At 41.7% G+C, this 16,082-nt stretch overlaps 1 protein-coding gene across 6 annotated transcripts in view; it reads left to right on the top strand.

Moving 5' to 3' along the window:
• Positions 1 to 15,248, top strand: part of LOC109465467 (hemicentin-2-like) — a 32,413-nt gene extending 17,165 nt beyond the window's left edge. For 2 of the 6 annotated variants that reach the window (XM_019762756.1, XM_019762757.1), the window contains exons 2-12: positions 4,811 to 4,908; positions 5,832 to 6,040; positions 6,510 to 6,645; positions 6,836 to 6,999; positions 7,142 to 7,271; positions 7,886 to 8,021; positions 9,051 to 9,232; positions 10,570 to 10,827; positions 12,618 to 12,824; positions 12,975 to 13,055; positions 13,175 to 15,248. In XM_019762756.1, coding sequence (XP_019618315.1) covers positions 4,854 to 4,908; positions 5,832 to 6,040; positions 6,510 to 6,645; positions 6,836 to 6,999; positions 7,142 to 7,271; positions 7,886 to 8,021; positions 9,051 to 9,232; positions 10,570 to 10,827; positions 12,618 to 12,824; positions 12,975 to 13,027 — 1,530 coding nt within the window. In that variant the 5' untranslated portion in view covers positions 4,811 to 4,853 and the 3' untranslated portion in view covers positions 13,028 to 13,055; positions 13,175 to 15,248. Of the gene's footprint in view, positions 1 to 4,810; positions 4,909 to 5,831; positions 6,041 to 6,509; positions 6,646 to 6,835; positions 7,000 to 7,141; positions 7,272 to 7,885; positions 8,022 to 9,050; positions 9,233 to 10,569; positions 10,828 to 12,617; positions 12,825 to 12,974; positions 13,056 to 13,155 lie in introns of all 6 variants that reach the window. The other 4 variants (XM_019762761.1, XM_019762760.1, XM_019762759.1 and 1 more) reach the window with 4 other exon arrangements.
• The last annotated feature ends 834 nt before the right edge of the window (positions 15,249 to 16,082 follow it).

Raw genomic sequence — 16,082 nt, 5'->3', positions numbered from 1 at the left:
TATGATTTTCATATAATCCAAATATCTCAAGGAAACAAAACAACATGCATACCTCCAATGGGAAAACATCTACTAGGTGTTCATCCAAAGAACAATGGCAGTTCCTACATGGCACAGTGAGCATTTGCCATGCACAGGCTGCCATGAACAGGCGTTTGGTGTGTTATTACCATGGTTTGTATTCTTTGATGGGTACTACGTATCTCTCACAAATTTACCACAGGTCCTAGGCCACTTTCATGTCAATGACCAGACCAAACAAAGAAGATATATTACCCAGACACATTGACCACAAGTCAGAGGATATACATAGAAACTTTAGGATGGATGGCCTGCAAAGAACTAAACCAACATATTACAAAAAAGGGGGTGAAAATGTACACACTTCTACAACAACCTGCTAATGCACGCTAAAACACAGAGCCACAGAGCAACTACCCACATACCAAAGATAATCTCAATCCATCAAGCGGTTCTTGAGATCATTAAGCCGAAAGCAATCGATAATCAACTGCTGACCTATTCCCAACCACCTATCAACCAGTCCCCAACCATGTTCCAACATCCCATCGACTCCAGAATGTTTTTTAAAAACATTGTAAAACAAGAGTTCCGCGATCTCATACCTTCGCCAAGTGATGTTAACCCTTGCGGTTGACGAATTATACAATTTAATCATCGATTTTGTAAATAATAGCCTCATTTGCATGGATTATATCAGTTGATCATATTCAATCTCCACCCAATGACAGCCTTATTTTAACAAAAAGGCTATTATAGCACTTCTTCATAAATTATGCAAATGAGATCATAATTTGAATAAATTATGTTTATTGATGTTCAGCTTCACTTAACTTTCAAATGTGGCAAGTATAAGATTCCCAAGTTACAACTATGAAATTAATTAATTATGCCATTAATTATGCAAATTAGGCCCTCATTTACATAATCTATATCCTCAGATGTTTTATCTCGTTCTCAAGTAGATGTCACAAGTGTTTCATAGGTCTATTATCGAACAAAGCAGATTTATAGAATTAGCTCCTGATTTGCATAATTGTCATCTGATTATGTCAAGCATCACTTCAACTACCTACATACTAAAGATCATGACAATCCGTCAACCGGTTCTTGAGTTATCATCCTTCGAAATTTTTTCAACAAATGCTCCTGCAGTTCCAGAACAAGCCGCTAGGGGACCCAGACTCATGTCACTTCTTCCCTACCCCAAGAGCTATCTACCGACCAAAATTCGTGACCCTAGCATGTCCAGATCACGAGATATCAAAACCGGAAGTTCTGCTGCAGTACCTAGGAAAGCCGCCAGGGGACCCAAAATCTAATCATTTCTAGGTCTCATGAAGACCTACCTACCTACCAAGTTTCATTCCAATCCATTCACTGCTTCTCGAGTTATCTTGCTAAACCACACACACACACACATACACACATACACACACACACACACACACACACACACAGACAAACGCTACTGAAAACATAACCTTCTTGGCGAAGGTAACAACCGAATAGTATAGTAGCCAATCTCAGCCAAGCACAACCGACCTTGATCCCGAACTACTCCCAACCATGGTTGGGTTGTGTTCGGTAGTGTTAGGGAGGCCATATTCGTTTATGCTTGACAGAGGCCTTTTTTATCTTGATTTGTGTTGTGTCTGTCTATCTGTTCCATATACATATACTTTCACCGTCGTTGATTCAACGTTAAAACCTGTGGACGTTGTGGCAAGGGTTGCTTCATGTTGAGTCATCTCCTGGGGCAATACTGTTTTGTATGCACAGGGTACGTGCTGAGTCTGGTTATCACGATCGGTGGCAGCAAGTACAAATTGCGCTGACCGTCAGGGTTCTTTCCCGAAGATATCGACACGCAAGAGGAATTAAGATGTATCAGGAGCAAGAAAATCGTTTGCGTGTTTCAAGGTGAAACTTTTTCTATCAAATCAGTAACAAACTTTCTACAGGACAAAGGTGACTTACCACCACAATGGCGATCATAAACAGACTTTGTATTCAGCTTGAACTGTTTGACATACGTTCTTCGGTATTTGCTTTGCAATGTAATTAGTTTGTTTTACTTCTTGTGTATGAGGCTTTTACGCTCACAGGGACACCCGAAGGTCAGGAAACTGGTAAAATTTCATTACTTAAACGTGCCGTTGTTTCTGTGTATGTTCGCACTTCTTCAAACTATTTTGTGGAAAATCTTCAAATCATTCGCAGCTGATTAAACATCGACACTACCGCTCTGTCTTTAGAACGTCAGTGTGACGAGTGTCACTAAATATCTGTTTGAGAGTAAACATTTTCGACCCCATCACTGTCGAGTCTAACAGGCAATATCCATTTAAAAGCACTATTTTGACGCCCGGCTTGTTGCATTAGACATAATGGTCGAAGATTTTAAGGCACCTCGGTCTGGAGATGAGTGGTTTTAGCAACCCTTTTACCAGTCTATTATCGACTTCACTCGGGGGAACTTTTCCCAATGGTACCAATTACGACAACGTCTAACGAATATCACCCCCCTCCCCTACATAATGCAACAGGAAATTTTAAATTTACCGACGACCAGAATTCCAAAAATCGATGTAAATTCCAACACTGATCATGATGGTATCGATATTACACTATGTTATTGTCAAAATCAATTCCTTTTCCGTAATTTATGTAAAAAATGCAAATCAATAAACTAAATGTCATAATAAATTGCAGTAAAACACTTTATCGGCAGATTTTGGTGTTCAATGCTACGGAACATGAATATAAATTACCACGCACCTTAACGTTAGTGCTATTCAATTGCGTTACATTATGTGAGTTTCAGTGCCGACTTGATTGTACCTCCCTCATTGCTTAAGAAATCGTAAATAATCTTTACAAGACGGTGCTAAACTTTGGTCAGAACCTTCGGAAGTACATATTGTTTCAAAATCGAGAGTTCAAAAGACTATCTCTTCCTCATCACTGCATGCAATCCGATATCTAGGCATTTAAAGCATGCGTAAAGGTTGTTTTTCTCAGGTTTCAGTCGGCTGTAGAAAATGAACCTTTACGTGTGCTTTAACGCTTGCTTAGATATTGCATTTCATGCAATGCCTTTTGTTATTCTTCATTTAAAATACATATCTTTATTTCACAGGAACATTGGCTAACAGATCTGCATGTGTGAGCAACTGATAACACGGTAAATTTCTCCATATTCTGATCCAGACAACTTCGGTCTGAAATATAATGGATTTCAAATGTTATGGCGCCAGAAAAAGTTGCCACGAATAAGCAAATAAGCTCTTTCATTAGTCCGTGATGAACATTTGCCTGGGTAGCTGTAAGAGATCAAAAGTATCGAGCGTCAGAGCAAGCCCATAATGTACTTTCCGTGTAGTCTGTGGAGTAGGAGTAATGTTCGAGTTCTGGTGGTGAATAAAGAAACGAAGTTCAGCATATCAGTTGGTTGAGTATCGCTGTAGTGTTTCAAGCTTAGCAGATGACGTATAGCCTATATGACATATGTATACTATTACTTCTGACTTTCACAACAAAACACGTAGCTTTACTACACACACACACATATTAACTATGTTACTTGACCATACCGATATAAACCAAAACACGTATCTATTTAATGAGGACCAGCGTTAGGAAGCTTTCGTTGAAAACATGTCTTTTACATATTTTATTCTAACATATATTAAGATAAAGACCATCCCAAAAATTGATTAAATTGTGGTAGACAATCGTCTCATCAGAGGCATTGTCTAATAAAACCTTATCATGCCTTAAAGGACTTCTACAGCTGCCGGGTGAGTAGGTAACAGCATCCCACATTGCCGCCGGTAGTGAATCGTGTGGCTAAGCTAATCTTTCTGTGTATAAGTACATACGGGGTCGTACGTTGAACCATACTCTGGCCACAGCGTGCGTCAAAATCGTCTGAAAAGTGCGGAAATGCCGGCTGAATATGTAACGTTATTTCCGGTAGGTGACGTAATCCAGTACCAGACTGAAAAGCTAATGTTCCATTGACCGTGACAAGACAGACATAACTATAACAACGGCCGTTAGATACAGGTTCATTGTACCTCACACACATACGCACACAATCACACACACACACAAATACACACAGAAACACACAATCACACACACACACACACACACACATTATCACACACAGACAAACACATACACACACACACGCATACACACACACATACACACACAAACACACACAAACACACAATCACACACAAACACACACAAACACACACACACACACACAAACATACACACACACACACACACACACACACACACACACACACACAATCACACAAACACACACACAATCACACACACACACCTCCTGCCTGTACCGTGCCGGTTGATGTATCACCCAGGCTGCTGCCGTAGCTTTTCATGAAGATCATCGCGGCGATGACTGTTCTCCCGTCTGGATGATGGATGAGACAATTTTGCACGCTCTCAAATCCCCTCCCATTATTCCTTCAGATAACAGGAAGCGGGCTTAATAACTACGTGCTGTTTCTAGCGGCTCTAAATTTGAAGATGCTTAAGGCGAAGATATTTTCCCTTTCAAATCACATAGCGATGACACTCGCAATGTATGATCCGGAATGGATCATTTCACAAAAAGTTCCCCTAAGGCCTTATGATACATGTGAGGTTTGCTACGGAAAACTCGGTGAGCTTTGTAACCAATAGCATTATAATAATTACCCTTTCCTACGATCTCGGCAACCAGAATCATCACTGTTATGTTTTACAGGAAGACACCAACTTACCTGACATCCAACCTCCACAGTGATACGATGGACAAAGTAACAGCCATTCTCGTGGCCGCAATCACCTTCATTTGTGCTGAAGGTAAGCTTGTTTTTACATGTTCGCTACAAGGTCATCTACATTGAACGGTTATAGCCAATCATGTCAAAGTAAGCCATTAGCTTTACTGGCATGTTTTGGTAGCTTGCCCCTTCGCACGCGTATTTATCTATGGGAAGATTTACCAGTAACTAGATTGCAATTGTTTTCTTCGTCATGTTTTATTGAATATAAATAACACAAGCCATTACACATATTGCCGCTGTGTCACAGTGGGACCAATTAAGTTGAAATACCGGTACAGGCGCGCGCTTGTAAAGTACACCTGCGGCACAGTGACTGGCTTTAGAGAAGAAGAATTGCATTTATGTCCGAGTTCAAATACATATTTATGGCTAAAGTTATTGGATATTATACCAAGACATTTCCAAAGACGATTAATGACATATACTTTAATAAAGATTTTTGACCTTTTTTCACAATTCTTTGTTCAACTTGAAATTCAATAAATTGTTTGATACAAATGTGCTCATTACCTTCGAAGGAAACTCAATAAATGCATGTAACATTCTGTATTATCACAAAATGGAGGTTAATATCTCAAACATTTAAAATCCAGATTTATTACAAAGTTAGCAAAACAGATCTAAATGCGCTTACTTGTAGGCTGTGCGATATGGTTTGCAGCATAATCACATTACAAGATAAACGTTACGTTAGTTTTCCAACACCCGTGATTCTATCTCCGATCCTCTGTAGCTGTAAAGGCTGTAAAGGATAGGTTTATCTGTATAATAGATCATTGTGAATACCCACCCTATGTAAATCAATGCCTATAGATAATGCTTTTCTTGGTTCTTTTATATAGAACTTGAAGTATTAAGCCCATTGTATTAAGCCACTGCATTAAGGCACATATATGCAATAAAGATCATTGTCATTAAAATGTAAAACATCCTGTTCAGCTGCAACAGTCAAGCCCAGCACGCCTACTATCATCACCGTGCGGGGTATGGAGGGCGACTCGGTCACCCTACCGGCCTCCTTCCGTAAGGACTACCGTCTCTTCGCGCTGACGTGGAACAAGTTGTCCGGCGGGATGTACGGCACCAGGAGAGCTGTCTACATGTTCTCTCCGGCAACCAACTCAACCATGTCCTTCGGGCCGCTCGAGGTACTTGAGTCAAATGTGATCCACTTGTATCTGGCATTTGTGAAATCTGTTTCATCCCAAACGTATCCTAGATGAGTCCCGCTGGAGACACGAATAGGATATGGGTAATTTTTCCCGCGACCTACTCGTGATATCCATATACATATATATATGGGCCTTGAAGTTTATCTGGGAAAACGACTTGTTGTGGATATAACTTGGCAGTATATTTCAGTCTGATTATGACGCTGCATCTTTTGAGTTACACACACACACGCACACGCACACACACGCACACACACTCACACACACACACACACACACACACACACACACACACACACACACACACACACACACACACACACACACACACTACTACACTACACTACACACACACACACACACACATACACACACACACACACACACACACGCACACACCAGGGATATTCCATATGGACATCAACATTTTACCGTCCCTTTGCAGAACAGAGCTTTCCTGACCAAGGACCGCTCCCTGACCATCGTGAATGCAGGTACCAAAGACGAGGGTCTGTACGTCCTGACGAGCCTGCTGGATGTTATTGGACAGGAGGAGCACTATGTTCTCCTGGAGATGCATGGTAATCTTCTTTAGTAAGCAGTGAAAACTTTCAACATTTAAAATTGAAGGCTGTGCCTTCATATAGATCTTTGATATATTATAGATACGAACATGGTATACACTAGTGCCTCATACTCATGTCAGATGAATTGATGTCCATCACTTATCGACAGATGAAGATTAGTACATGTGTTTATACATCTGCACAGCTCCACCTCAGGTTCAAGTAGGCGTCCCAAGCCCTCTGCAGATTGTTGAGGCTACGTCATTGACCTTAAACTGCACAGTTGACCAACCAGGAGCGTTGATACAGCCGCTCTTCTGGAGGAAGGATGACGCCATTGTTGACACCTTCCACGTAGTGTCTGAACAGGTATCTGCTTTTATATGACCTGAGTTTTCACTTCTGATCAGCCTCATTGGTCACTATAGACAGGTTCTACTGTACCTCATTATTTATAGTGTTGAAGATATATATATATATATAATTGGAAATTCCATTTTATCCTCCACAGGAGAGTAACCAGTCGTACATGTCTACCCTGTTCCTGGCGTCAGTCAGCAGGGCCCAGTCTGGGAACTACTCGTGTGTGGCCAAACACATCGGCGGGGAGGAGACAGACAGCGTGTTCCTGGAAGTCACATGTACGTAGCTCCAGCTTTTTTTTACATTCCAACATATAGTCACAAGACGTGGTGACGGCACACTCAAGTTTTTTTCAACTTATATTGATGTCGCCACCTGGACAATACAATACCCATTTTCACCTGAGCGAAGTGAGGAAAGTCGTGTAAAGTGCCTATCCCAAGGACACAAGATGGGTGGCATGTCAGGACTCGAACCCGGGACCTCTTAGTTCCGAGTCGAGCACTCTGCAGCTACGCCAAACGACCCCTCATGTAGCTCCAGTTCACCTCTATTGTCTGGTAGACTTTCATGTAAGATGATGATAACTGGGCTGAACGAAAGGTAGGGTATCCCTACAAAAATTTATTGTCAGCCACGGCTAACTCAAAGTTCTGAGTCTTCTGACAAAGAAATAAGAGCTCATGGTTCCGGTTTCCTTGTTGATTTTTAAAGCATCTTGGCTTTGTTCACCCTGAGTCTTATCCTTCTTTTTCTTATCGTTTTGGAAACAGGAATGTCGCGGTATCAATCACATGTGGTCCTGTACGGCTTTAATGCATATAACGAATGCCTTTAAATGACGATTAGGTTGATCAAGTGGTAAATCTGAAACGACATGTTTTCTTTCTAGATCCGGCAAAAATAATCAACATCTCTGAGGCCAACGTCGTTCTTCAAGGTGAAGACGTCATCCTACGATGTCTTGCGGAAGGAAACCCAGTCCCTAGTCTCAGCTGGCTAAGAACAGGAGATCCAGACCCATTAAGGTTAGGGTCGTTTTACTGAATTCCTTCATTGATCATCGTAATCGGTCTTTATTTTCCTCAGCAAAAGCATATTGGATAGACGAATGAAAGCTCATCTGTGTTGGTAGAATCCATAGTTAATGAGTTTGACTTGGTCCAACACAAGAAGGAGAACTCACCATAAATTTTCGGCTGATCCCGTCAACCTTCGTCAGATTTGTGATGCAGTCGCTGACTTTCCGGAAGTCGGAAACGTGATGACGTCAGGAGTGCAACAAAAGTGGCGGGAAGACGGTATCTCCCACCGTGATGGTGGGAGATACCGTCTTCCCGCCACCGTGATGGTGGGAGATACCGTCTTCCCGCCACTTTTGATGCACTCCTGACGTCATCACGTTTCCGACTTCCGGAAAGTCAGCGACTGCATCACAAATCTGACGAAGGTTGACGGGATCAGCCGAAAATTTATGGTGAGTTCTCCTTCTTGTGTTGGAACAAGTCAAACTCTTTAACTACATATTGGATAGAGTATTCCCATTGCATATGGTGGGTAGCAAGTCATCTCAAAGTACAAACAGTTGAACACCCTGTGATTATAATTTTTACCTTTAACTGATTGATGGCTTGGGTGTTAGCATTAGAATGAAAGGGTCTGGTCATTTCTTGACAATGTAGGTAAATCAAATATAATCAACCCTATTCTATTGCATGTAAGTGCTATTCCTGAAGTGGAGTTGCCTTACGAGTGTGTGAAAAAGCTAGAAACACACCTGTCATGTAATCAGCCATGCTTGTTTACATTCTGGTATTTTGTGAGGGTACCGCAAACTGAGTGTGCCTAGTTTGGGCTGCTTTAGCGTCATTGATGAATGTCAGATATGTGAGATTATTGCACAAATATTTGAAAACAGGTAAGTAAATTACAGTCACACAAAGATTTTTAGTAAATTTTTTTAAATTTTTTGTGCAAAAATGTTACATGATGCCCCTTTGTGGATATGGTTAGCAATGAAACACATTGCTACAAACACTGTCATACTGCTTTGTCAGATCTATCGTGCAGACCGTTTACACCGGCAGCCGGACTCTAAAGATGGCGCGGTCCCAGGCTAACGGCAGTGGAGAGTACACCTGTGTGGCGGCTAACGGCGTCGGCAAACCGCACCACGAGTCGGTCCTGGTGTCCCTGTCAGTCGTGAATGCAGTCACCAAGCTGGAATCAAAAACGGACGGTAAATTGCCCAAAATTAAATCAATTTGCATTTTTGGCATGGGGAAACTGAGGTGTTCGTTCTGAGTTTCAGATGAAGTCACCGTAGCTGTTTGTGATAATCATTGTTACACAGGAGAACCACCAAAGGCATCTTTCTAACACGATTTTATTAATATTCTTCCGCAAGAAAAGCCATAAGATCGGACGTGTGCTAAGTTCGGACGGATTTTTTTACTGATTTGTACTGAGGTGTTTATGCAAAAGTAAGCCGTGTTTGTTGCCACTGACTTTTCTAATTAAAAAGGCAAATAGTCATAGTCAATGCATACAGGTGTTATTTGCATGCAATGTATAGTTCTATATAGTTGTTTATCGTTTTGTCGAAAAACAGAATTTCGCCAATAATAATGATGGCGCTGAGAAGAGGGTCACTTGGTAGCGGCGGATCGTGCCCAGAAAAAGACATTTGCCAAGCAGTCACACAACTGCTACATACATACATACATACATACATACATACATACATACATACATACATAAATACATAAGAACATAAAGCTTTACAAAACAGTAGAAATTTTGGTCTCTGAGTATTTGTTATGTAGACAACCAACTCGAGAAAAACAACGTCAACACCACTGTCGTCTGCATTTCCCATGAGACCGCGTTGATTGCGTAAGCCGGGTTTTCAGTAGAAACACTGACTGATTGCGTTAGATACAACCCTCCTCAGGTAAGACGAGGAGAAGTACACAAAATCACAATTTTAGCATCAAAATAAAGCTGAAATATCAGAGAACTCAGCTCTTATTTTTGTTCACTTAAAGTCATCACTGAGTTCTGAATACAACAAAAGTACAAAAACCTGCGAAGTTAGGACACACCGTCTCACAGTGTTTCCCGTTTGTAACGCGGAGGGTGAAGGGCTCATGAACAGTGTGGATGCATTTCTTCTTCAAGTATATTCTCTACACAAATGTTTTCAACATTCATGACCACTCCATTACAACTAGTGATAGATCGCCGCGAGTTCGAGCGCGTGAAAAAGCGTCCGATGCCTTAGTGATTTTTATGATAACTTACTATGTAATTATGTACTTTTGTATGAAGATACCAATATATAAAAGAAAGCCTGATACAAAATACTATAAATACGCCAAAAATAAGCCAAAGCCCAAACCTCTGCTTGGAGAGTATGAAGTTTGAAGGAAACGACTCGAGTTTTTCAGTTTCTTTGTCAATATCTTGTAATAGATAAACTGCAGGCCGCCCTGATCTACCGATATTAGTTTTACTGTATGGTATAAGAGAGAATGGTATTTGCAGACATTAATTAGTGTCTGTGTTTACCGTTAGTAGGCCTGGGTCTAATGTCCGGCAGTAAGCTGTACACCATCCTGGTGATTGCCGGCAGCGTGGCCGCCGCTATCTGCCTGCTGGTCGTCCTCCTCCTGCTGGCCTTCCTCCTGTGCAGACGGGGGAAGACCTCGAGTCGGAGACACTCCGATGTCCAGATGAACAACATGGCGACGGCGACACATAACGGCCGAGTCAACGGCGACAAACCTGATATGAGACCACACAGAACATCCAGTGATAAAGGAACACCGGCAGGTGCAGACAGTCATTTTAACGGGTTTTCTCATAATAAGACCAAGAGACTACTTCTATTCTAGGCACTAAACTAAGTCCGGGTGACTGGTTCTTCAAGACATAATAACTTAATTGCACAACAATTGTACAAGGTACAAAGTATGACACCTACCGGTTTATATCTGCAGTTCCATCAGCTTCCGAAAATAATTTCATCAGGTTGGTAGGACTTAAGAGATAGGGGATTTCTTTTTTTTTTTTACACAACCAGTAATCTCACCTTGCTGACGTTTCGGTGTCTGCCAGACACCTTCTTCAGAGCTTCTGACTGGAGTACTGCATCTCGCCGCTATATGTAGCCGATGTAGGTGGCGCTTTTAGGGCGAGAACACTATCCCGAACGTGGCTTAGCTTGTATCCCCCCTCGTCCCGGTTCATTACAGGGGCTGATTTTCTGATCCAAACTGCCTCCTTGATCCAGCGGGGTCATCATCCCCTATGTCAAAGGAATCACCGATCCCATTGAAAGAGTGTTCAGAAAACGCAATATCTCCACCGCAGTAAAGCCAAAAACCACACTGAAGAGTCTGTTGGTCCACCCAAAAGATAAACTACAGGACACGGCAAAAACGGACTGCATATACAAGATCCCGTGCAAGAGCTGCAGTGAAGTTTACATAATAGGGGAAACGGGACGCACCTTTGGGACTAGATTAGAAGAACACAAGAAGGAAGCTGACAACATGGACACTGTGAAGTACACAAGATCACAGAAAAGACATGCACAAAAAGAAGAAAAGAAATCAGCAGTGACAGATCACATTGCTAGAAACAACTGCATAATTGACTGGGAGGGGGCGAAAGCTAAAGAAAGAGAAGACAATAGAAGAACCCGCTGGATCAAGGAGGCAGTTTGGATCAGAAAGTCAGCTGCCTTCCTTATGGTGTAATGACCTTTGCTACTCTTTGTCGCAAGGTGACGCTGCAATAGTAGACAAGATGAGGTTTCAAGTGTGTTCACACCCCTCGTGTTTTACCAACCTGATGAAGTCCATATCAGTCTCTAAGAACATAGATCCAAGCTCTAACCACAACCTAGTTGCCTTCGACGAGAAGACTATGAAACCTTTTCGGCACTGTTTGGCAGATTATGCTCGATAGCTCTTGATGGAATTATCCGAGGCTCACGATTTTTGGCAGGCAGGTTGTCTTTGGGGTGGCCATTGTCAAGGCCAAAAATGGGCTTCGTGGGGGGGGGGTTCATCACTGCAGTTGACATTTTGTGTTTGTGTTTTTCTTGTTAACAAGATAACTCGAGAATCCTTAAATGGATGTTCATGATTTTTAGTTGGCAAGCTACCGTTGAGAACACCAAGGTCAAGGTCGGAAATGAATTAGACCTTTTGTGTTGGTCGTTTTTGTTGTTAACAGGATAATTCGAGAATCTGCAAATGGATTTTCACGATTTTTGTGAGCAAGTTACCGTTGACGATAGCAAGGTCAAGTTTGAAAATGGGCGTCGTGGGAGGTCCATACGTTGCTGTAATGGGCTTTTGGTGATTGTTGATTAGTTTGTCAGTAGTTCAAGTTGTAGAAAAGCAATGATGTTCTTGTATTTTTATTGTGAATAGGTTACTTAAGGGGTTTAGATTGAGGGTTTCATGTTTGGAGTCTAGTAGGTTGTGGGTGCAATGGGACATTTTGTGTGAACATTTTCTTGTGAACATTTTTAAGTACAGGCGAAGTCTTGCTCCTTCTTGTTTCAGTCTATAATTTCTTCATCATTTCATAGATATGTACACCTGTTTCAGCGGAGAGAAGATTCGCAAAAGTTTCCACGCCATACGACTCGGACCAGTGCGGTTTCCTGACCCTCCAGATAAACGACATCGTGGAGGTTCTAAGAACAGACAACTCGGGCTGGTGGTACGGGTACCACAGAGGCAAGCTCGGCGCGTTCCCGGCAGCCTGTGTGGAGATGCTGACGTTATCAAAATCTTCCAGTCAGAAGAAACTTTGTAAGTCAATCGCCTTACAGTATATGCATACCACTATGGTATGTCGCAATGCCATATCTACCTCATCACCTTGTTGCATAACGAATTTCATTGTTTTTTCTATCTCCGGAATAGGAAAAGTTGGAATAAGTGTCGTTCTTTTTTTTACAGCTGCATCAAGCGAGACAAATTTGATTTCTGACAAACGGACAGTTACGTCCTGAAGAGCTTGATAAAATGTATATACTTCAGGTAAGTTGCTTTTATTTGGCACATTTACCAGTTTTGTCACCCAATTTGATAATGTAAAGCTTTATTGTTCAAATCGTTTTGTTTTCATTCATGATGCAAGAGTGTCATCCTACCAGCAGAAACTCAAACACAGCTCGAAGCATTCTAAGCATGCCCCAACGATGGTGCCTTCCTGGAACTCGTGCCTCCGGAGAATTGTACGGAATAAAGAGAAGAGCGGACGACTGACTGACATGCCGGGAACTAGGGATACGGAGTACGCAAGGGATCCGTGTTTCCGCTAATACGGAATCGGCGTCAGAAGAGGCCCTTCAATGTGGCAAACGATAATGGATAAACGACGATGAAAGGATAGAGACGTGTTGGACCACCTGTGGCGATCTCAACACCTTCAAGCCTGCCTTTGGACAAAGCTTGACAAAGTGTTGAGCCAGAATAAACGATGTCATTAGAACCCTTACATCTTGGGTCATACAGATCCCGGCTGTAGATGGAGATAGACAATGGACATCATTGGTCAACAAAAACGCAATATATGTGAAGTCATTGAGGGAGGCGCTTACGATGTGTCAGGACGTTGGCATTGGAGGTCAAAGTGCTCGCGTCTATTGTATTTGTCCGTGCAGTATGCTCTTCTGGGAAAGTGATAATTTGGGTGTAAACATCAGACCCTCGAACATTGTATTCAGGAACAACTGCTTGCCCAGTTTGATACTATATTCAAGACCTACTGGTTTGAACATTTGTCAAACCCATCATACTGTAGGTGCCAAAAGGTAATCTTCGAACAGACCTCCCGTGGCAAATCGTGACTGCCTGCAAAGAATAGGTGGCTAATGGGCCTACTCCTGGCCGGAAGTTACAGTAAACTTTGAGATTACCAAACATTGGATACGTGTGGCAACGCCAGCAAAACTATGTGGCTATAATATGGTATTCGTGGGCGGCTGTGGTAATAGGTACATCTTTTCACAATATTTGGAAAATCAAATTCTATGAATCAATCTCATTTTTGTTCAAGCATTTGACAAAATGTGTAAATGATGGGTTATTTCTGGGATTTGTCTGTGGTTCAAAGATGTATAGTTAATATTTTAATTGTACAATACTGTCGATGTTGGCAGATCCAGTTCCCATGCAGATTCCACACACAAACGAAATTTGGGCCTATAATAAGAATCGGTGGTGGAAAACCTCAGAATGAGACGCCTATGGAGTCCTGATGACTTAGCTTGAGTTCTGTGGTAAGCACAACTAAACTGACATAAACAACGTCAGACAAGTATGTATTTTAGAATTCAAGTACGACTTACAACTTAAATAAGCAATATCTTACTGGCACTTATTTGATACATGAAGATAGGATCAACAACGTCTTCCATAGACCAGAACGTACATGTACGTCTATTGTGTTCAGGTTGCATGTCTACGACAGATTTTTCGTTTGACTTCATCACGATGTAACGTTTCGCTTGTTAACGCTTTTTGAGTGGTCTTGGATTTAAAAAAAACAGTCTCCAGGAAGCGTTCCCAAATAACCGATCAGAGACGCCTTTTTTAAGATGCAAGAAATTCCCTCTTCAGGGACGAAAGTATCATTGATAACGATATCTCAACTTTATGTACATGTTTCTAAGGAGTACATGTATTATTGACGTGTTTGGTTTGTTTTTCTATTTTGTAACGTATGTTTCTTGTAATTAGAAGTTACGTGTTTTTCTGAGGGTATTGCCGTGAAAGTTAGTACATGTTTCGTCAAGGTTGCAATGTGGACGAGGCAATAACTTCTGCCAGCTCTGAGTCAGAAATGCAGTTATTTTCAAAAGACACAAACAATGTGTGTGCATGTACAGACTGTGCAATATCGTGTTGTGCACAGACGTATCGACTTCAGTAAGTCGCAATTCCGTCTCACAGCGTCTGGTTACGCGTAAGTCTTCTTTGTAATCGTACGTCCAGCTAGTGCTTTTTGCGATCGTACACCTATAGTCTTGCTTGGTTGTAGTGACTTCACGACATCGATGCAACTGGTATCCAGTATCTGTGATATGATGTTGAAGAAAAAAAGATCTATCAGTCTTCTACCGTCTTGCATCATTAACGTGAGGTCTTCGCTCATCAGATAGCCAATAGTAGGTATATAATATGTTTGAATATGTTGCCTAGTGGTTGTCATAAGAATCTGGAAGAATAAAGAGGATATGGTTGAATAATTTCCTGTCTTTATTCACAGTCAAAGTAAAATCCGGGATTGTACCCTGAGTGACTGAGTAGCAACATTAAAAATGAAGGTCTAGGAATTACATGAACGAGAAAGATTTTTTTTTACTTGTCACAACCGCATTTATAGATTGATAGATTGTATAACGATTCTAACTCTTCAATTCAAAATAAGTTCTCCCAGATTCTATGATACTGTATCTCAGCATGGTGTGGATTAAAAGTTAACATCAAGAAAAAATCAGAAGACTGTCGTTCAAAAACTGTTGTTAGGAATCAAAACATGCATGCGTTTTGTTTTCAACTATTAACGAAACAAAAATGAAGATCAAAGTGAAACGCTTAAAGGGTTTCGGGGTGGAAAACGTTTCCAATGAGCAAACCGTTTCCAGTCTAAAGGGGGAAACGGTATTTTATAGGTTTTTAGGGTTTCCGAACCCACCTCCACCATGGTTTTGAAACCCTTCAGCGGGGGGGGGGGGGGCTGAAACCCTACCTGCTAGGTCTAAAGAGAAAGAGTTTCGCGAAACGGTTTTGCCATATGCTAATGATAAGAAGCCTGTGCGTGTATCTTCTGTTATGCTATTTTCTTTTACTTCATACTACGTAGCCATCATTTTCTAGCCATGTCATGTCTATCCCTACCTGAAAAAGGAATCGGCAAAACGTCAGTGAAGGGTCTGGGGCACTATCATGCCTGCGCTAGTACCGGCATGGCGATCAAGAAAGCCGGTTCATGTCGGGAACTTGCCCGTCCCTATACATGACCCTTCAGTCTCCTTTGTTGGGCGACTACTCGACGTCTCA

Source organism: Branchiostoma belcheri, unplaced genomic scaffold (assembly GCF_001625305.1).
Source record: "Branchiostoma belcheri isolate BF01 breed outbred unplaced genomic scaffold, Haploidv18h27 scaffold150, whole genome shotgun sequence".
Taxonomy (NCBI): domain Eukaryota; kingdom Metazoa; phylum Chordata; class Leptocardii; order Amphioxiformes; family Branchiostomatidae; genus Branchiostoma; species Branchiostoma belcheri.
This window is presented reverse-complemented; position numbering and strand designations above follow the sequence as displayed.